The following is a 21004-nucleotide window of genomic DNA, read 5'->3' as shown; positions in this document are numbered from 1 at the left end:
TGAGTTATCATGAGTATTTATGTGGCCAGGGTGTGGCGCTGTAAAGTTTGAATCGCATTCCCAGACCTCTCACTCCTGCACAAGGCCAGTCGGGGTGTGACTCCTGCTTGAATGGGGGGTGGGGGGAGGGGGTCGTGCCGCAATTCTGCACGCTGGTGTGGTATATAAGACCGGCGCCAGGAAGGGGATGGCAGACTAACTCACAAGTCCTCAACACTAAACACCATGGGCAAGACTGTAAGCATTCCCTCTCTCTCTCTCTCTCTCTCTCTCTCTCTCTCTCTCTCTCTCTCTCTCTCTCTCTCTCTCTCTCTCTCTCTCTCTCTCCCTCTGCAACATTCCCCAGGAGACAAGGTGTGTCCTCTCCAGATCAATCAATATTGCCGTCCTGGCCAATTCGCGTTGCTTTCAATCAGCCGGACTCAATGTTTGTTGTACTCGGAAGTCGAACAAAAGTTTAAATTTCCTTACTTTATATTCGTTTTGTACTTTAAATTTTTTTCTATATTTGGTTAAATTTAGTAAGAAATATGATCTTTTTTTGTTTGTAAGAAACACACGATTATATATATATATATATATATATATATATATATATATATATATATATATATATATATATATATATATATATATATATATATATATATATATATATATCACTGCTCCCATCAATCACAACATAGCGTCCAGAAAACAGATCTGGAGCAAAGTTGGTCAGCACAGGCGAGTCTATGAAAGAGTGATGGAAACCACAACCATACTCGTACAACAGCCCAGCAATACCAGTAAAAAAAAAAGAAAAAAAAAAGTGTCTGGTGTCTAAGGAGGGACGGTCATCCAAGTTACTCTTTGTTGAATCTTGAGAAAACTGTTGCATGTCAATAATTGTTATACCAAAATTTTAGCAGAAAAGGCAGAATGTCCGATAGATATTAACGAACTAAAATCTGACGACTCCAATCCTCCACCTGCTGTGTTGTGTTTGCAATCCCCGCACCCTGGCTCTGTTCCACTGCTCCTCTGCTAACCAGTGTTGTGCTACAGGTGCTCCTCGTGCTGTCGGTGCTGGTGCTGGTGGCCGCCGCCCTGGCAGACCCCAAGCCTGAGCCTGAGCCTGAGCCTGGGTACCTCAGCCGTGGGTATGGCGGATATGGCGGATTTGGTGGATTCGGAGGCTTCGGAGGCTTTGGTGGCTACAGAGGCGGGTATGGAGGCTATGGCGGCTTCAGGGGCGGCTATGGTGGTGGCTATGGCGGCGGCTATGGCGGCTACAGACGTGGTGGATACGGTTATTACGGTGAGTTAAGAATTAGGCCAAAATATTGTTTCTTATTTCCATTCCTAAGAGATTTTTTTCAAGAGGAAATCTCAAGACACTTTTTTTTATTTTGGTTAAACCTTTCGGCTCTTCTTTAGGGACTGGGACTTCAGAGGTCCTTTTCAATATATTTTTTTTTTTCTTTATCTATGCCTTACACAGTCCTTACACAGAAAAAAAAAAACATAAATGTTTACTTATTTCAACTACATTCAGCCATATTACAGTGCAGAATAGTTCAGTAAAGAGATTATAAAGTATAACATAACAAGTAACATTGTTCCTCCGATTTACAGGCTAACTTCAGCGTCTCCCTACCAAGCAAATGACTACGTCCTAGGTCATGCAACAAGCAATACTGACTGTTAAGATTTGTTTTCGGTAATAAACTCGTCCACTCTTTCTTTCTTGTTTTCATACCATCTGTTGATATCCGGTCTATTTATTTATCTATTGTTATTTTTTATCATTTTTTTGCTGTTAGCATTAAACCCGAAATGTGGAGAGAGAGAGAGAGAGAGAGAGAGAGAGAGAGAGAGAGAGAGAGAGAGAGAGAGAGAGAGAGAGAGAGAGAGAGAGAGAGAGAGAGAGAGAGAGAGAGAGACACCGTTAGACACACACAGTTGACAAACAAAAAGGAATAAGAAATAAATATGGAGAAAAATAATGGCAACTGCTAACCATTTCATCACTTCAATAAATGTAATGATGATATGACCGAATAGTGAGAAAAAGACAGACATTTCTTTAACTATGAACACTTCGAGCGTACGTGTATATATATATATATATATATATATATATATATATATATATATATATATATATATATATATATATATATATATATATATATATATATATATATATATATATGTGTGTGTGTGTGTGTGTGTGTGTGTGTGTGTGTGTGGGTTGGTGTCTGTGTTGATGGTACTCCCCCACCAAACATTTCTTTCTCTCTGTCTCATCTCTTCATTTCTGTTTACTTTACTACTTCAACTACTACTACTACTACTACTACTACTACACTACTTTATTTCCAACTATTATTTTTTTCCTCCCAATCACAACCCACCACAAGACCAATAACATTATAGTGATTGAATCATTAATTACTACTTACTTGGAGGTACAAAATGCTGTTGTTTTCCTTCCTCACCTTGCACCGGTGTCTCCCCAGCCTGTAGATGAGAGACATAAAGTTCCCTCTTCAGTTAACAATTCATTACAGATCGTTAGGAAAGTTATCATCACACTTCAATTGACGAAGCACTTAATTTTCATTATAATGGTTATGACAATCCTAAATATGACACAGTTGTAATCTTGCAAAGAAAATAACGCTGCCATCTAATTAACAGTCCAGTGGTGATCGTTACAATAAATTTATAATGGCTTTTCAAGCAATAGTACACTGAATTGTGGCTATGATAATGTTATACTTGAAAATATACTACTTTCATTGTTTATAGCTAATACCACTTTCCCAATGGCTAAACACCTTCATCTACTGTGATTAAAGAGAGAGAGAGAGAGAGAGAGAGAGAGAGAGAGAGAGAGAGAGAGAGAGAGAGAGAGAGAGAGAGAGAGAGAGAGAGAGAGTTTGTGGACATCTACTAATTAAAGATATTTGTCATTACTGTGGCGGCAATGGTATGTGTGTGTGTGTGTGTGTGTGTGTGTGTGTGTGTGTGTGTGTGTGTGTGTGTGTGTGTGTGTGTGTGTGTGTGTGTGTGTGTGTGTGTGTGTGTGTGTGTGTGTGTGTGTGTGTGTGTGTGTGTGTGTGTGTGTGCCGTGTATGTTGTAAAGATCGCACTAGTCATAATTATGATTAAAAAAAAAAAAAGCAGATAGAAAAAAAGAAAAATGATAACCATGGAAAAACAAAATCTATCCTCGTGCATTGCAATGAGAATAATGTTCTTGTCAAGCAGGTGACCTTCACTATAGACAAACATTTCTTTTTTTCATATATGTATTTTTCGTCACATTAAAAACGAAAAAAAAACGGCAGTACTGGCAAGTGGCAACCCACTCAAAGCAACACGTTTGAATATAGCAGTCTCTCTCCTATGTTGTTATTTCAAAGTTGACAAATCTGACGAGGCCTTATTTTCAATTTCGTAACTTTCCCATCTATTTTTGATTACCTAAGATAGCACTTGGCTGTCGAAACGTCAAGTATACAAAGCTCAACAGAGTGAACACACTGAACACACACACACACACACACACACACACACACACATACACCATATGCTCCAAGCTATAAATAGACTTATGTGTTTCCGTTTATTTACGTCTTATGACATCCAGCTATCGACGTCTCATAAAGGTGTGGTCATCTTCCCATTTCTTGTATCCTTGGTTCTGTAGCAGCTTGGTTCATCCTTTGCTTCCCCGGATGGGACTCTTCCCGTTATAATGTGTGGTGTTGATATAATGATCACCGCGTCCCGGTGCAGAGGTCTCTAGGCTTTCCCAAGGCTAAAGACGGGAAGAACAGGTGGTGTCTCAATAGTTGAATGTTTGACGGTAAAAGATTCGTCATATGGTAACAAGTGAAGGTTCTTACATAATCTTCACGCATCAGTTGAAGAAGTCAGTTCTTAATGGAAATAACACCACTATCATTTTCATTCAAATAACTCACGTGATGTCGCTAGCGTCTGTATTACAGCCACGTTTACCTGAGCCTCTGGCAAAAAGACGCCGCAGCTTCCGCAATGCGAGGTCTCTGAACAAGACCGCGTGGGAAAGGGATAAGATGAAGCAGCAAGATAAGTTGCAGTAATGGCCTCAAACAGCAGTCTTCATCTGATGGCTGATGTGTGCTCTCTTAACATCAAGAAGTTATCTACACACAAAATTTCCTACTTTTCATGTTTATACTTCTCAGTTTTATACTGCAGTTCATAAATTATCAAAATAGCATCTGACCTTTTAATGCAAATATCGCTCTTCCATTATTCACGAGAGATGTTAAATGTATTATGCCAGAGGATATTTTCAGGCATGGTGAGACATGATGACGGCAACGAAAGACTTTTCTAAAGCAAATCTTTTATTTTTCTTATTTAATTCACCTTTTACGTATGTTACTCATTATCTACACCTCAGTTTGGCATTGTGTTCCTGAAACAATGCAAAAGAGAGAGAGAGAGAGAGAGAGAGAGAGAGAGAGAGAGAGAGAGAGAGAGAGAGAGAGAGAGAGAGAGAGAGAGAGAGAGAGAGAGCAAGTAACCAACATTTTTTCTAGGACAACTCTGAATATAAAAGCTTTCCCAACTTTTTATGTAACAAGCATTATTTAGATTATTTAAATTATTTCAATTATTTAAAAGCATCATTAGAAAAATACATATTTATTGCAATCAGAAAGATTAGTTTGATGACGATGAGGGTAAAAATCAAAGTCATTGCAAACAGTTGCTGTTAACATATCAAAATAACAAAGCCAACGAAATATAGCTCACATTCACCTTTGTGTGACGCGTGCTATCACCTGGTGCTGCATCCTATGCTGCATGGTGATTCACAACTTGCATAGGAATATGCACAGAAAATATGGTTTAATCATTGCTTATAGAAGTTGTGTTCCTGTCACACACGTCATAATAGAGAAGTCTGACACCCATCATCATACCAGAAGTATCACTTGTTACCAAAGCAGAAAATTTGTGTATGTGATAGAAACACACATGTAGAACCGAGATAAGCGAAGCTGAAAGGAAATCATTTTACAACGAAACAATACAGAACATACGAGGTCAATGATAAAAATATGTCATCAAAAGGTAAGAATCAGAGAACAGTCTAGAGGCATTCAGAAACACTCATTATTCAGATGAAGGCAAGGCACGTGATCATAGGTGCAGTACTTACGTGGGAAAACCTCGGAGGAAATCAGTGTTTTGTGAGGGCAGGACGGTAGGGAGAGACCAATGCGAATAAACACTCTGAAAAAGACGAGCAATCAAAACGTAATAAATACAGTGTGCTAGCTTCATCTTCAGTTATCCAGCCACACTTTCCACCTTATTTGCCTTATCTCTGTCCAGATGTCCATGAAAAAGCACGTTTTACTAGACTAATGGATGACGATATATCATGGGTGAACAATATATCATGGGTGAACAAAGTTGCTCGATGCAGTAATAAATGTAGAATAGTGAGTCTGTCACAACACAATGTGCTAAATGGAACACCACTGAAATTACACATGGTCAAGAAAATCATTCATAAAGGATGATGAAGAGGATAATGATGAAGAAGATAATGATGGTGAAGAGGAGGAGGAGGAGGAGGAGGAGGAGGAGGAGGAGGGTGTTGGTCGCGATGATGATGATAAGGGTGACGCTATGAGGCCGGGTAACACAATCATACACTCACAGGATCAGTTTTATTATGAGTCATGAACCACAAGCCCTGGCAAGTGTGGGAAGCGGACACAAGACGCTGAACCTGATGTTACTGAGTTTATTATCGATGGCCAGTTATTTTCTCGTCAGGCATTTTTCTAAAGGCAGAACCAGAATTATTGCAGTTCATTATGGAAGAAAGAAATATAAGTAAAGCTTGTATATTCTTTAGTCCTCTCCCCTCAAAAATTTCATTCACATCATGCTGAACCTTCACGCCACACCTGCCGATAGTGACACACAGGGATTGCCACGTGTAGTCCTGATGGATTCCTTTAGTTTTCCTTATTTTCTTATATTTCTTATGTTCTTACGACTTAAGGCGCAGGTGTAAATGCTGCTTCTAACCTCCCCAAGCCTGCACCCAGTCCTGAGCCGCCATACGGAGAATATGGTACCCGCTGGAGCTGTGACGCCTACCACTGTTTCAGAGTCCTGGCGGGCAGCGAAGGTTCCCAAGACGTCCATCCAGAGTGTCTAGAATATTCCTGTAAGCTGTGAGAGTCATCCAACCGAGGCCAACCATCCTTGTGAGGGGGAGGTTCAAGCAGTGCGCTTTGATCAGAGTCCTTTGTGTGTGTCTGTGTGTGTGTGTGTGTGTGTGTGTGTGTGTGTGTGTGTGTGTAGTGTGAAGGAGGCATGTACAAATGTAACAAGATGGAATATTATTACGTTCCTTAACTTTTTTTCCGCCTCGCCGCATCCCGTGACTTGCACTGCACCACCACTGGTCAGGTTAAGTTGCCCACCACTTTCTCAAATAAACCGCAGAGACCACACTTCTTACAGATTCATAAAAAAAAAAAAAAAAAAAAAAGTTGACATGGTTAGAAGCCAAATTCAATCAGTCCAGAAGCAAACTTCTTTTTCGTACACTGATAAGTCACTCTCACTTAAGCTGCACCTGACTGTCCACATTCCCAGCACCAGTTATGACAACTTTCAGTACATCTTGAAAATGTAACGTCATGCTTAAAAAGAAAATGTTGTATAAAGAACCTCAACAAATTGGTTGCTAGCTGTCAGAACCTCATATATTATTTATTTTATTTATTTATCTATTTCATTTTATCTATTTATTTAATTATTTATTTTATTATTTTATTTTATTTATTTTTATTTATTCATTTATTTCTATTTATTTATTTTTTATTTATTTTTATTTTTTTATTTTTTCACGGCCGCTTTCAGCCACGACAACGTGTCTGTGGTGCCTCAGGACGGTGGTCAGCTTACCGAGTTGCTTCTGAACCGACCGCGTTGACGGACAGCTGCTGTATGGGCACCAAATATTCGCTGCAAGCCTGCAACCGCTTACAGATATGAAACAAAAGAGTGAACTCAATGCATTACAGTCACTCACCCATTCTCTCTCTCTCTTCTCTCTCTCTCTCTCTCTCTCTCTCTCTCTCTCTCTCTCTCTCTCTCTCTCTCTCTCTCTCTCTCTCTCTGACACACACACACACACACACACACACACACACACACACACACTATTCCTCGTCAAGAACTGATGGCTAAAAGTGCCATGAAATATGTATAGGATATTTATAGTATTTTTCTTTAAGTTTTCAAAAATTTATTTGTGAAAGCATTCACCGAAAGATAACCGTCAAATTTTAAGTCGAATGGGAACCCTCTCTTCCACAATTCGCCGCTGGACACTCGATTTAACCTGCAAATGGGAAATCAGTATCGATAATATTCATTTGCCTGTGATACACTCAAGTCACGACAGGAACAGACCAGAGGCTGTCACTCTGGAGCCACGCTGCTGTCTGGATGAACTAAAGGCACAAAAATTCAAACCGGGGCTAATGAACATCGAAACGCTATGAGCATAAAAGATAAAATTTTTGTTGTAGATTAATACATCTACCTGAATGAACACATCTCCCAAATTTTTTTAAAACTATCAACACGAAATGAAAAACTGACATGGCTCCAAAAATTCTAATCCAACATTTTAAAAACGAAGCAATTATAACCGGTAACTATTAATATTTCTGACTAACAGTTGTGAGAAATAAATGTACCAGCTGAAAATAAGCCGAGGTGTCAAGAAATTATTAATATTTGTATTAGCACGAGAGAAAAAAAAACAGACATAAATAACTGAACAAATATGAGGAGGATTAAACATGGCTACTGATAAGAGAGAGGAGAGATAGGCGAGAGGAGCAAACAACATATGGAGGGAAAGACTGACTGGCTCGACTCCAAGCTGAGGAATACGTAAACCAGGAGGGAGATCTGACAGGAGGAGACTTGAGACGGGAAGTTTGTGAGCAGGAATTAGAAGAGAGACTGGCGTAGTGTTTTGACTCAGATAAGCCTCAGGGAGGTTTTTATTCGGCAACTATGATGATAAAGAGGAAGAGGAGGAGGAGGAGGAGGAGGAGGAGGAGGAGGAGGAGGAGGAGGAGGAAAGGTGAAAAGAGTAAGCTTAGGTTTACTTATAAACACCTCTCTCTCTCTCTCTCTCTCTCTCTCTCCTATCTATGTAAATGGGAATCAAGTGTCCGAGACCTCCAAAAATGACAAGAAAGAAGAAACTCTTGGTGACTACTATAAATAAACAAATAATGAAATAGATAAATAGACAAATGAATAAATAAACAAATAAATAAATAAATAATATGCAGATATATTAGAGCTTAAGAAGAGGCAACTTTAGTTTCAAAACTGCCTTCATTACTCACCGTAATACCCATGTCCGCCATAGCCGCCGTATCCGCCATATCCGCCATAGCCTCCATAACCTCCGAAGCCACCGAAACCTCCAAAACCACCATAACCGCCGTAGCCTCCATAGCCACCATAGCCGCCATAGCCTCCATAGCCGCCATAGCCACCGTAACCCAGGTATCCGGGATCTGCCTTGGCTTCTGGCTCAGGCTCAGGGGCAGGCATGGCGGCGGCCAGGGCCACCAGCACTGACAGCACGAGGAACACCTGCAGCACAAGGTTTCGTCAGTAGGCGTCTTTCAAGATAGAGAGGAGAGGAACTCGAAGGGCTTGGGAATTATCCGCATGTTAAAAAGAAATAAAGATAAAGTATATTTAGTAGAAAATTAATGGACTCAAGGAGCAACACATGAAGAATGGGAGTGGCTAGAGAATAGTTCCATGTACTGACAGTGTATCTGTTCAACAATCTACATATCTATGCTTTCCTTAGTCTCTTAATTTATCTTCTCTCTCATTTATAAAGAACCAAATTGTTCTCATTTTTTTTTTTTTTTTTTTTTATCTAATTTGGCTAAGAAAAATTCTGATAGCACTGTGTGTGTTCAAGTAAGACAGCTGTGAGAGGAGTGTCTGCCACTTACAGCCTTGCTCATGGTGATGCGTGTTGGAGACGAGTGATCTGAAGCTGTCTGCACAGTTCCAGTTTATATACCACCGCGGCGCGAGGCGTGGCCGCCCAGAGAACAATGTGACACCTTCCTTGTCGCTGGCCTTGGGTGGCGGGTCAGAGGCACCTGAAGGTGGTGCTTGGGACGTTACTCTTGAAGGTTTCAAGGCTAATGTAAGTACGTATAAGTATACATTCTTGTAAGAATTAAAACAGCCACGCTCTATTCAAACATCTGAATTTATTAACAGGGTTCTGTCCTGTCACCCACTCTCTTCCTATAATTCATCAATGATCTTCTAAACCAAACTTCTTGTCCTATCCACTCCTACGCTGATGATACCAACTTGCACTTTTTTATATCTTTTCGTAGACGTCCAACCCTTCAGGAAGTAAACAGTTCACGCAGGGAAGCCATAGAACGCCTGACTTCGGATTTCTCTAAAATTTCTGATTGGGGCAGAGCAAACTTAGTATTGTTCAATGCCTCAAAAACTCAATTCCTTCATCCATCAACTCAACACAACATTCCAGACAATTATCTCCTCTTCTTCAATGACACTCAACTGTCCCACTCTTCTACACTGAACATCCTCGGTCTGTCCTTTACTTAAAATCTAAACTGGAAACTTCACATCCCATCTCTAGCTAAAACAGCTTCTATGAAGTTAGGTGTTCTGAGTCGTCTCCGCCAGTTTTTCTCCCACCCCAGCTGCTAACTCTGTACAGGGGCCTTCGTCCATGTATGAAGTATGCTTCACATGTATGGGGGAATTCCACTCACATTGGTCTTTCAGACAGGGTGGAATCAAAAGCTTTTCGTCTTGTCAACTCCTCTCCTCTAACTGACTGTCTTCAGCCTCTTTCTCATCGCTGCAATGTTGCATCTCTTGCTAACTTCTACCGCTATTTTCATGCTAACTGCTCTTCTGATCTTGCTAACTGCATGCCTCCCCTCCTCTCGCGGCCTCGGTGCACAAGACTTTCTTCTTTCTCTCACTCCTATCCTGTCCATCTCCCTAATGTAAGAATTAACCAGTATTCTCAGTTCTTCATCCCTTTCTCTGGTAAACTCTGGAACTCCCTGCCTGCTTCTGTATTTCAACCTTCCTATGACAAACTTTTTCAAGAGGAAGGTTTTAAGACACTTATCCTGACACTTATCTTTGACTACAACTTTCGACTCTATTCTGGGACCGGCACCTCAGTCGGCCTATTTTCTATTGCACTTTTGTTACCCTTGGCAGGTATCCCTCCTACATAAAGAAAAAAAAAATCACTGAGTCACGTGGGAGACAAGTTAGTCGAGACGCGGCTGTTACGATAGACGATCTAAAGAGATATTTCAGTAAACTTATGGTTTTTGTCTTCTCTGAACTCCTTTTTTTGTGAAGAAACCACAACATGGGAGAGTGAAAGGCATTTTCTTTCTTCATTAAGTTTTGTGGTTTATTTTGGCACATTCATTCATTGTCTTTTCTGTCTTGGGTTGTATTGCTCAGGCGACCTTATTTTTCTTTTCTTTTTTGGACGTTGAGTATCATGGATCGTATTGTTTGCCAGGGCCATGCAAATGTAGACAGTCATGGCGGCGGGCAGCAAGATCCAGCTCCCCCTCCCTCCGCCACTGACCACAAGTCGCCTGATGTGGCCAAGGCGTGGCAATTGTTTCGCTGCCGCAGAGCTCTGTACTAATCTGACGACCGTCTCTCCATTCACCTTATACCGAATATCTGACCATTTTATTCCTTTACATTTTATCAACGATCTATAATAGAGTGGAATGTGATTTAATTACTGGGTGACGCCCCTAGGTGTGTGTGGCCTGCAGCGGAAGGGGACCCGAGAGTTGATTGACTGAGTGATTAAGCCACCGCATCAACGGGGTCATAATTAAGCGCCATGGGAGACATAAAGGCACAGCACCGACAGGCACGTACAGTCATGGCCACAAATCGAGTAACATAACATACTCCTTTCTGTGTTTAGAGTTCCCCTAAACCTTAAACCTTCTCTAATCTGCTAAGAATGCATAATCTACCATATCTGTAGGATCATCAGCAGATCAGAGGATATAAGACGGAAAACTTAAGACACAGAAATAAGTGAAGCAGATTACCCACCTTCTGACCATGAGTGAATTTTTATGTGGGTCCAATACAAGAAATAGGTGTTGTCCAGATGTCAGAAAAAAAATTAGTCAACATGGTGATAGTTTCTGGTTATCATCATCTTCTTTTGATCATTATTTATTGAGGATTCTATCATATGTGCTCATGGTGTTCTCGTGCTGTTGGTACTCTTCTCGTACCCAGGTATTCATGACTCGATAAAGGTGCAGGTAAAGCGGCGAGAAATCCATTCTTTGTTTGACGGTGCTGAGGCGGTGGTCGTGGTGGTGGTGGTGGTGGTGGTGGTGGTGGTGGGATGTGTGTGTGTGTGTGTGTGTGTGTGTGTGTGTGTGTGTGTGTGTGTGTGTGTGTGTGTGTGTGTGTGTGTGTGTGTGAGTGGGTGTGGGTGTGGATGTGTGGGTGGGTGTGCACGTGTTTTTTTTTTTTTCCATGTCTTTGTGTGTGTGTGTGTGTGTGTGTGTGTGTGTGTGTGTGTGTGTGTTAAAACAGAGGAGACATGCCACGAGCTACAAAAACAAAGTTGACAAAGAAAAAAAACACATCTGTTATAAGCCGCTGAAAAATGAAAACGGGGTAAAAAAGGCAAAGGTCAATTTAGTCCCTAACTTATCTCCATACTCTTTTCGTGTGCTAATGTAACATGTAGCAAGGTGGAAAAAAGTATAGAGGAAGAAAGAGTGTACTTGTATACCAGAGATTCATGAAGATAATAAACAATTTTCTTTTATACAGCAAGAAACATACGGATGAAAGCGTAAAAAGTTATATCATCTAATTTTCAAGTTTCAAGGAGTAATATCCACAAAAATAGAAGTGGATAATAGCAAGAGATGCACCATCCCGCCGGCCTGTGGAGAGTGGAGACAGTGAGGCGATAACTTTTGACTATATCCTGTTGTGTAGCGTTGTGCGAGGGGAACTCCAACAAACAGGCTTCCTCGATGTGCGCCAGACAATGCCCTTGTGCTGAGCCTCCATCTGTGAGTGTGTGTGTGTGTGTGTGTGTGTGTGTGTGTGTGTGTGTGTGTGTGTGTGAGTGGGTGTGGGTGTGGATGTGTGGGTGGGTGTGCACGTGTGTGTTTTTTTCCATGTCTTTGTGTGCTTTGTGATATTCATACTGTGTTATTGCAAAACAAGTTGCCACGGAACATATAGCAGACAGAATTTAGTATTTTCCTGAATGCTTAAAGTTTGCTTTTGTATTTCTTCGTTACGCAACACATGAAACACAATGCTGCGAATAAATCCGAGGACAACGACGCCGTAACAACCCACTGCTTCTCACGAACACGCACACTAACATGAAATAACTTATAAGAAATAGAAAAAAAAAAAAAGAGGAAAAAAATCAAAAGCACCACACCCGTTGTTCAATACCCCGAAGCTGTTTACACACGTTACTGGGTCATAACGCCTGAAAGAAAAAATGCGTTATGGACGAGGTCGTGTCACAGGCAGACCGAACGCACCTCATCCAATGCCTTGGGGCTCACCAAGCAAGTGACGCGTTTCCACTTACACACTCTGTGCTGCAAAAATCCTTCAAGGAACACCCTGGAACTATAGTTTGTGGGCCCTCTTGTAGGTGACCTTTGCCAAGCTTTACCAGCGCGGCGGTGCAGAGTTATTCAGGACACTCTGACCAGAACCTAACGCGACCTTTGACCGGAGCCACAAAACGACGTTGACATGATCCCGGACACACAGCAAGCTCTCTTTACTCTAAATCACTCGGGTGATTCCTAACATAAAGTCTTACTTTCCTCCCAGCTTTACCACTAAACACCTTCATGGATGGAAGCAAGGTAAAATCTCCGCAATAAATGTGTATCTTTCATAAAATCCTGACAAATACTGTCCTCCGAAAGACTAGTTAAAGTTTTTTAGTTAGCAACCACATTAACACCACACTCCCTTCTAATTTTATCAGAAAATATAGATAAAGGAAGCGGATTACTTCAGAGTCTAACAATAAAGAAGAAACCACGAGGGTATTGGTTAATATTTTGCACGGGAAGAATATGGCTGAGACTGAGGCGTGAGACTCAGAAGTCTTGTGCAGCGGAATCGCAAAAGGAGATTAGGAGATACAGTGAGTGAGTTCGTGAGAGCAGCCACCGTGGAAACAGGTGTTATTTGCAAGACAACAAGACAAGTGGCAACACGTGAGACAATAAAGTCAGCTGATGAAAGGAATTAAAACTGATAAAACAAAATAATATTTGAGCCCACTCTGATTTGCATTGTACGTGATGTCTTTGATGTAAAGAAAATTTGCTTCATGCAGGGGTGGAGGATGACAGTATAGAGGATAACAGGAGCGGGTATTGAAGCAGAACTCATGGATATAATACCGCTAGATTTCAAAGAGGCTGCATGGTGCTGGAACAGTGGTATGAGAAATTCATGGTTTAGATTGAGGGTGATTAGTCGTAGCTTGAAGGTAGAAAATTCGGAAGACTCAAGAGCGTGGGCACAAGTTAGGTCGTTGCACAAATAGACGCAACATCCAGCTTTGGATTGAAAATGAGGATAGAGAAGGTAGGAGGGAATAGAGAAGGGACTACTGTCATTTGCCTCAGACACCTGCTTTTCAGTGAGGGAAAGAAAATGATGTTTAGTAGAGGAGAGGTGGTGTTCCAAAGATTGAAAATTAGATCTAAGTAAAGTGAAATACGGTACAATACTTTCCGGTAGGCAGCTACTCGTATACCTGTCATGGCGAATTCTCCATGCAGGACACGAACAGGCACCGCAGCAAGTTGGTCCTGCTCAGCATACGTCAACCACCACGCCACCTAAAACTAAGCGATGCAGGACAACTCTGCCTTTACTGCTTATATTTGTGAAATCCCATCCTAAATCCATGTAGCAAAACAAGTCGCATGACTGCTCTCACGTGCTGCTGACTACATACAAGGCCAGCCACGGCTCGTCTCAGAACAGGGACAGGCCACACCCTGCACCGCCACGCTGGTATATAATGCTGTGCCTCGGAGAGAGAGTCAGACCAACTCTCAAGTCTCCATCACTAAACATCATGAGCAAGACTGTAAGCATCACTCGCTCACTCACCATTGTTATCACCGCGCACCTCATCACCGTCGCACCTGCTCACACTCACCGCGTAGGCGGCACGTTCACCACAGCCCATCACTCTTCTTTCTTTAATGTGATGAAAATACTTTGATGAAAATACTTAAACAACGAAATATAACTTATTTTTTGTAACAGACAGAGATTAACAAACATGTACGTGAATCACGATAAGCGCACAAGCACTATTTCGACCCATCAGTTATTATTCCACGCACCCCCTCCCCCACTCTCCCCATCTTACGCCTCCGAAATCTGGCAAACGTCAGGTTTTGTCGGCCACACACTGGACGGGTTTCCTGACAAACTTACCAAAAGCCAATTGTGCTGCAGATGTTCTTCGTGCTGTCCGTGCTGGTGGTGCTGGCCGCCGCCAAGCCTGCCCCCAGCCCTAAGCCTGAGCCTGAGCCTGAGGCCAAGGCAGACCCTGGATACCTTGGTTATGGCGGACTCGGCAGCTTTGGTGGATACGGAGGTTATGGGGGCTACGGCGGTCTTGGTGGCTTTGGAGGCTTCGGAGGCTTCGGTGGATTCGGTCATGGAGGGTATGGCGGCTATGGCTACGGCGGCTACGGCGGCTACGGTTATGGACACGGTGGATATGGGTATTATGGTAAGTAATAGTGTGGCCGAAGCTTGATTTTCTCTAATTCAGACACACCGTGTTGCTTTCAATCTACAGTCTTGATGTTCTGACAAAAGTGCACGGCCCCAAACTTATCTCCACCTTCGCCTCACTGCCTACAGATACTTTACTGCTGAATGCTTCATCATCAACATTTTTTTCATTCCCCACTGCTGCACTACACCTTAAGAACTACAAAAAACAACACCTAAATTGTTCATCTCGTGAATGCATTACATTATAACTAATTACTACCTTTCCTTTTGCAGGTTAACTTCATCTCATCTTGAGGAAAAGAAGAAAAATGGTTTCAGTTGCGTCAGAATCAGTCGTGATCATTAAAAGCTCCTTTTAGGAATAAAATTCAATGGTCAAATATTCCCTTATTTCTAAACCTACCATTTTTGTTTGGGAGTTCCAACATGACTGACAACATAACTGAAAGAACTTTATACCTTTATTTTTCACATGAGAGAGAGAGAGAGAGAGAGAGAGAGAGAGAGAGAGAGAGAGAGAGAGAGAGAGAGAGAGAGAGTCATCATCGTCAGTAGGACTGTCATCATGGTCATAATTTTGTTCCCTCTTCCAAGAAAAGTTCAGAGCAAACGGGCATAAATACAAAGCACAAAGATTAGCTTTACTGTACCAAGATCAGAATCGGCCCAAGAGTAATGGCTGCCCAGAAAGTAATATCTTTTAGTGCTATTTGTCCAGAGTCTGAGAAATAGAACTGTCCCTAAGCAGGCTCCATCTGTGCAAGTCAAATGTATTCTTTAGAAGGATGCCATTGTTCGTAGCTCCTTGAAGATACCCGTTATGATGATGACTATAATAATAACAATAATAATAATAATAATAATAATAATAATAATAATAATAATAATAATAATAATAATAATAATAATAACAATAATAAGATACAACAACAACAACAACAACAACAACAACAACAACAACAACAACGATAACAACAACAGCACTTGTGCACGCCCCCTCCAGAAGAGCCCGCCACTGTACTGCTACGTGGAGGGCTTGACATCTGGCAGCTTTAGTGACTGTAACTGGTAACATGATCGAAGGACGAGTATGGCCGGACTGAGCACACCTTACTTAGGTCCTCCCTGCCTTCTACCATAGCCTTCACCACGAAGGCGAGTGTCAGCAGGATACAAACTTCATCGCCGCTTTTCAGAGAACCATGACAGTTCGGTTCATATTTTCAGATGTTTCGGTGTCTTATCTGGACTGTTTTTTTAACACGCTGAAGTGGAAAATTTTCCATGGTTGTTTTCTTGAATGTATTGATAGTTTGATAAAGATTCTGTGGTATCAACGAAAAATAAAAACACCTATAACAATCAGACTAATTATCTCTGAGGGTTTTGAAAAGTGCTGATGAGAGAAAATAGCGAGTCTTAGACCTAAGTTCCTGTTGCGAAAAAAGAAGGGAAGTAAGCCTGCAAACCATTCATTTAACGACACAATAATCAGTTATGTGTTAACAGACACTATTACTTATTATTCTTATCAAAAGTTAGTTGAAAATAGAATTACCATATTCTATATTCCATTATTTCCTTTCATCTCGCAACGTTTAATTGTTAGCGTCGAATGAAATAGAAATCAACGAAACTGAACCAGCTTTGGGTCATGTATCCCTACGTCATTCTATATTCCTTTGAGAATATTGCCAGCAATCCTACACCAAACGAAGGGAGAACACAACACAGCACAAAACTATATCACAATACCCTGTTTCACCAACTGTCACACTAATTTTGTTACACGTTGGGGACACGTAAACATGGTAACTCTGCCACTGTCTGATGCTCTCCCTCGCTGATTGGCCCACGCATTCCTGTCTGGTTTTAAAACAAAAGGCAAATTTGTTGTATTCCTTTAAAAAAAAATCTTCATTGTAAAATACCAGAATAATTTTATTTGGATTGTCTGATACCTTAAAAATAAATAAGGGTTTCATAGGAATAGAGCAACAGTTGGTCCATGTTTCGAAATAAGACCTTGACCAATGAGCGAATGAGAGCATCAGTCACAGGAAGTGTGAATATATTTGAGTGTCCTCAGGTGGCAAATTACTATGACTGCTGGTGACAGATAACATAGAACAAAGTGTTCCTGACACATAAAATAAAGATAAGTATAAATTATTCTCATTTCGTCCAAATAAAGTTTCCAGTGGCATTATGCTTTGCGGTTTACGGCTGTGAGTAAAAACACGTAAAGTCGTCATAACGGAAGTTCAGAAATGAGGAAACGAAGTAAAAAATTAAGTTCACAATGACATACAGGATGAGCGAATGAAAGAATGAATGCAAAAGTGTTCATTGTGCTAATAAACTAACGCTGGGGAGAGAGAGAGAGAGAGAGAGAGAGAGAGAGAGAGAGAGAGAGAGAGAGAGAGAGAGAGAGAGAGAGAGAGAGAGAGAAACACTGAATTAAACTGCAGACCATCGATATGTAGCGGTTGAAAACTTAAGAAAGCAAGGAAAACTGCAAGGAGCTGTCAGGCCTAAAAGTGGCAGTCCTTTCATGAAATACACCTACTTATTTCCGTCTGTCATCTTCATTTATTAATATATCTTCTCTTCTCTTATAGCTCCCCAATAACAACCTGATTGCTGAGTATATTCTACTCATCTGCCACTGTAGTAGAGAACCAATGCCGTCCTATCTCTTTTTTAAATCTATTACGTTTTAACCCATTACTTCTTGTCCTATCTTGATTACTGAACCTAAGGATTTTACTTATATCAACCTTCTTATATCTCTATACTATTTAAAGATCTCTAGCAGACCCCTTCTTAACCCACGCCTTTTTAAGGAATGTAAATATATATAAGCTTCAGTCTCCTCTCGTATGGACTATTTTGCATCGCTCAAGTCTGCTGCTCACTACCTGCAGACATGAGCAGTCACAACAAAGCACCCCATGTCAGTGATTCGCCTTGAAAAAGCGACCGCCACGCGTGTTTGTGAGCCAGTTTTTTCCTGTAACACCACACGAGAGGCGACAAAGACTTTCCCCACTCCCCAGCGTGTACCTGTCTAGGCGGATGGAAAAATTCTTGGAGCAAATCCAGAAAAAGAAAAGTTTAAATTCGTATCACCAAGCACAAGAGAAGGAGAGAGAGAGAGAGAGAGAGAGAGAGAGAGAGAGAGAGAGAGAGAGAGAGAGAGAGAGAGAGAGAGAGAGAGAGAGAGGGTGGGTGACAGGAATTCATCTCATCAGGTTTGGCAGCACGAATTTTGGCAAAACACTACATCATGAGGTACTTCTTCCTCAAGACAACCCGGGAGAGAGAGAGAGAGAGAGAGAGAGAGAGAGAGAGAGAGAGAGAGAGAGAGAGAAAGACGGGACTTGGGTAGATGCGTGGTGCGTGCATGTGAAAGGACAGGACGGTGAGGGAATGGGGAGGAGTGGGATGTGGGTGGAGGAGTGGTGGCAAGTCGCTTGTCACGCTTCCTCAACCAGTGCTCGGGGGTTGTCCGACCCAAGGTAGCAGGAACGTTTTGTTGGGCGTGCCAGAAGGATGTCTAGAAAAGACAAAAAAAAAAAAAAAAGTCTACATCAAGGCATTCCTGACATGCTTGTTCCCTTGAGATGTATACCGTGTCACATGACTGATTCTGCAGCAACGTGGCGGAGATATTGGCCACGAGGCGAACACAGAGAGAGAGAGAGAGAGAGAGAGAGAGAGAGAGAGAGAGAGAGAGAGAGAGAGAGAGAGAGAGAGAGAGAGAGAGAGAGAGAGAGAGAGAGAGAGAATTTAAAGCACATGTAGTATAAATAAAAATACAAGTGTCATGTTTTGCTTTGCCGAGATCCCTACAGCATAGTAAGCCACGCCTTCCCTTCCATGGCACTCTCCCTCTACACTCGGGCCTTAACAGTTCACCGTCGAACACATAGTCTTGGATACCTGACTAACAAAATACAAACAAAAACAAGAGTCATAACTTAGTGACATTTTTTACAGAGGAGTGCTCTTGGTTTGCTTTTGAAGTGAACGAAAAGAATCTATAAAATATAAATGAATAAATGAATAAGTAAAAAAACTCGAAGCAGCATGTCCGATGTGTTTCTCCAGGACGAGGACAAAATGTAAACGAAAAGAATATGTACTTTTTCCCTGAATAGTGCATTTCAACTTTTGCAAATTTTTATGTGCTGTTTTGAACACGAGTTTACATTTTGCTTACATTTTGTGTCTATTTATTATGTATGAACTGCAACGAGTGAAGAATAGCTACTAAAGGCAGTTCGTTGGCATTCAGCAGGAAAAGTGGCTTTGCAGAGGAGCAGAGAAACTGAAGATAAAGAAAAGTTGAAATTAAAATTGAATAGTTGTTAAGCTAGCAGCAAAATGAATTTCTCTCTCTCTCTCTCTCTCTCTCTCTCTCTCTCTCTCTCTCTCTCTCTCTCTCTCTCTCTCTCTCTCTCTCTCTCTCTCTCTCCATTTTTCTACAATTTGTAGGGGAGCGAAGTCCCCTAGAAAATATTCAGTCGTAGATTTTGCACCAGCTTTCAGAGTGAGCTCCAAAAACTCACCAAATGGACCTTTTGGATGAGCAGTTACGTTAATTTCCCTTCCATATACAAGTGTAATCAAGTGCTCTTACTTTTCTACATACCGGCAAAAAAAACATACAGTAGTGTACAGCGTTAGTGTTCTACAATTGGAATGGCTCCAGTGCTGTACAGGTAATGGCCGCTGCACCAAATGGACCTCAGCGGGGAAATGTCCGATAAAAACTCCTAATAAAAAATAGAGAAAAAAAAAAACTGAAAAAGTAAAAGAAAAAATCGGCCGCCTCCCCTCCTCCGCCTGCGTTGTGGGGTGTCCAGCGGCGCACCTAACAACGCCCTTAACGACACTTGTATTACCGTGTTTCTTGTTCACTTTACTTTCCAAATACTACATACTTTTCCTTACATTTTATTTCACTACCGAGCTCCATTCTTTCTCCATGATTTCCTTAAACTTTATCAGGTCTTTACAAAACCTTCTAGCACTTGCTTTTTTTTTTTCATTCTATTTCTGTGTCAATGTTCTGTAAAGTTTTTACCAGCTATTTCAGATCCAGTTAAGCATTTGCCTGGCTTGCTGTGAGTGCGGTGAGGAGTGATGTGGATCTATAAATACTAATCATTACGCCCAAATATTGATAGCCCTCCTCACTGCTTGCCAGACACATGCACATCTCCATATGAAAAGAAGCATTTGCCATTGACTATTGATATGTCTGAGATGCTAAGAGGTTAGCATGGTCTCATATTCAGAAATATTCACAACCTCAAATATTTCTCGCGATGCTAAAGGGGGACGCCACGTACATAGATAAGCCTTGCTCTATTCCAGTGGTTCTCAATCGGGGGAGCACGGACACTTTCCGGGGAGGGGAGAGGTGGCGAGCACAGGACAGGAGGGAAAAAAAATCACGGAAAATCACGGATTCACTGGCTTTTAGCACAAAGGAGATGCAGCTGTTATGCCTAGCCAAGGGCTATCAGTTTATCTATCTATCTATCTATCTATCGATCTGATTCTATCTATCTTTGGTGGCATAGTTGAGGAATAGGTTGAGTGGGTGGCGCAGGAAGGAGTGGGGAAGGGGGTTCCAACTGCACTGAACCAGCTTTGTGGGGGCCCAGCTTGCAAAAGGCTGAGAATCCCTGCTCTATTCTATTCAATCCCGTCATCCCACGAATAGCTCCCTAGTAGCAGTGCGTGATTTCAGCAGACATTCTCGTTATAGACTAACTTGTGCCCTGGTATCTGTTCTTCCTATGCAATTCCTGCTGTCACTAACCCTCCGGCGATTTTTTTTTTTTTTTTTTTTTTTTTAGTGTCAAACGTAATAAACATACCAGGTCCAGTTCCCTTACACCTAACGAGCGGCAGGCACCGGTATTCAGGCAAAAGCAGGCACGGATATTCCTCCCAGCCGAAAGCAAAAGAAACAGCACCACCAGCACGCGTCGGGAGGGGAATGGAGGCGGGGTTTACCCACCACACAAACAGTAAA

General features: G+C 41.6%; 3 protein-coding genes across 4 annotated transcripts in view; 2 read left to right on the top strand and 1 right to left on the bottom strand.

Moving 5' to 3' along the window:
• Positions 1-140: 140 nt before the first annotated feature.
• LOC135107210 (keratin-associated protein 19-2-like) lies at positions 141-1724 on the top strand. Its single transcript, XM_064016879.1, has 3 exons — positions 141-237; positions 1048-1300; positions 1618-1724. The coding sequence occupies exons 1-3, from the start codon at positions 226-228 to the stop codon at positions 1620-1622; spliced, it is 270 nt and encodes an 89-aa protein (XP_063872949.1). The 5' UTR covers positions 141-225; the 3' UTR covers positions 1623-1724.
• Positions 1725-7301: 5577 nt separating this feature from the next.
• The window catches only part of LOC135107516 (neuropeptide-like protein 31), a 35662-nt gene continuing 21959 nt past the window's right edge, over positions 7302-21004 (bottom strand). For both annotated transcript variants that reach the window (XM_064017479.1, XM_064017480.1), the window contains exons 2-4: positions 9078-9230; positions 8448-8700; positions 7302-7420 (exon numbers count right to left, since the gene is read on the bottom strand). In XM_064017479.1, the coding sequence (XP_063873549.1) occupies positions 7416-7420; positions 8448-8700; positions 9078-9089 (270 nt within the window). In that variant the 5' untranslated portion in view covers positions 9090-9230 and the 3' untranslated portion in view covers positions 7302-7415. The remainder of the gene's footprint in view (positions 7421-8447; positions 8701-9077; positions 9231-21004) is intronic.
• Positions 14146-15332, top strand: LOC135107515 (keratin-associated protein 19-2-like). The gene is made up of 3 exons (XM_064017478.1): positions 14146-14287; positions 14665-14944; positions 15226-15332. Exons 1-3 carry the CDS (start codon positions 14219-14221, stop codon positions 15228-15230), a joined length of 354 nt encoding a protein of 117 aa, XP_063873548.1. The 5' UTR covers positions 14146-14218; the 3' UTR covers positions 15231-15332.

This window comes from Scylla paramamosain, chromosome 15, assembly GCF_035594125.1.
Source record: "Scylla paramamosain isolate STU-SP2022 chromosome 15, ASM3559412v1, whole genome shotgun sequence".
NCBI lineage: Eukaryota > Metazoa > Arthropoda > Malacostraca > Decapoda > Portunidae > Scylla > Scylla paramamosain.
Note: the sequence above shows the minus strand (reverse complement) of the source record. Positions and strands in the feature narration are given on the sequence as shown.

Excerpts from the sequence above, each read along its gene's own strand:
- LOC135107515 (XM_064017478.1), top strand. The coding sequence starts at position 14,219 with ATGCTGTGCCTCGGAGAGAGAGTCAGACCAACTCTCAAGTCTCCATCA. Across the intron at positions 14,288-14,664 it reads TAAACATCATGAGCAAGACT|ATGTTCTTCGTGCTGTCCGT; the intron begins GTAAGCATCACT and ends ATTGTGCTGCAG.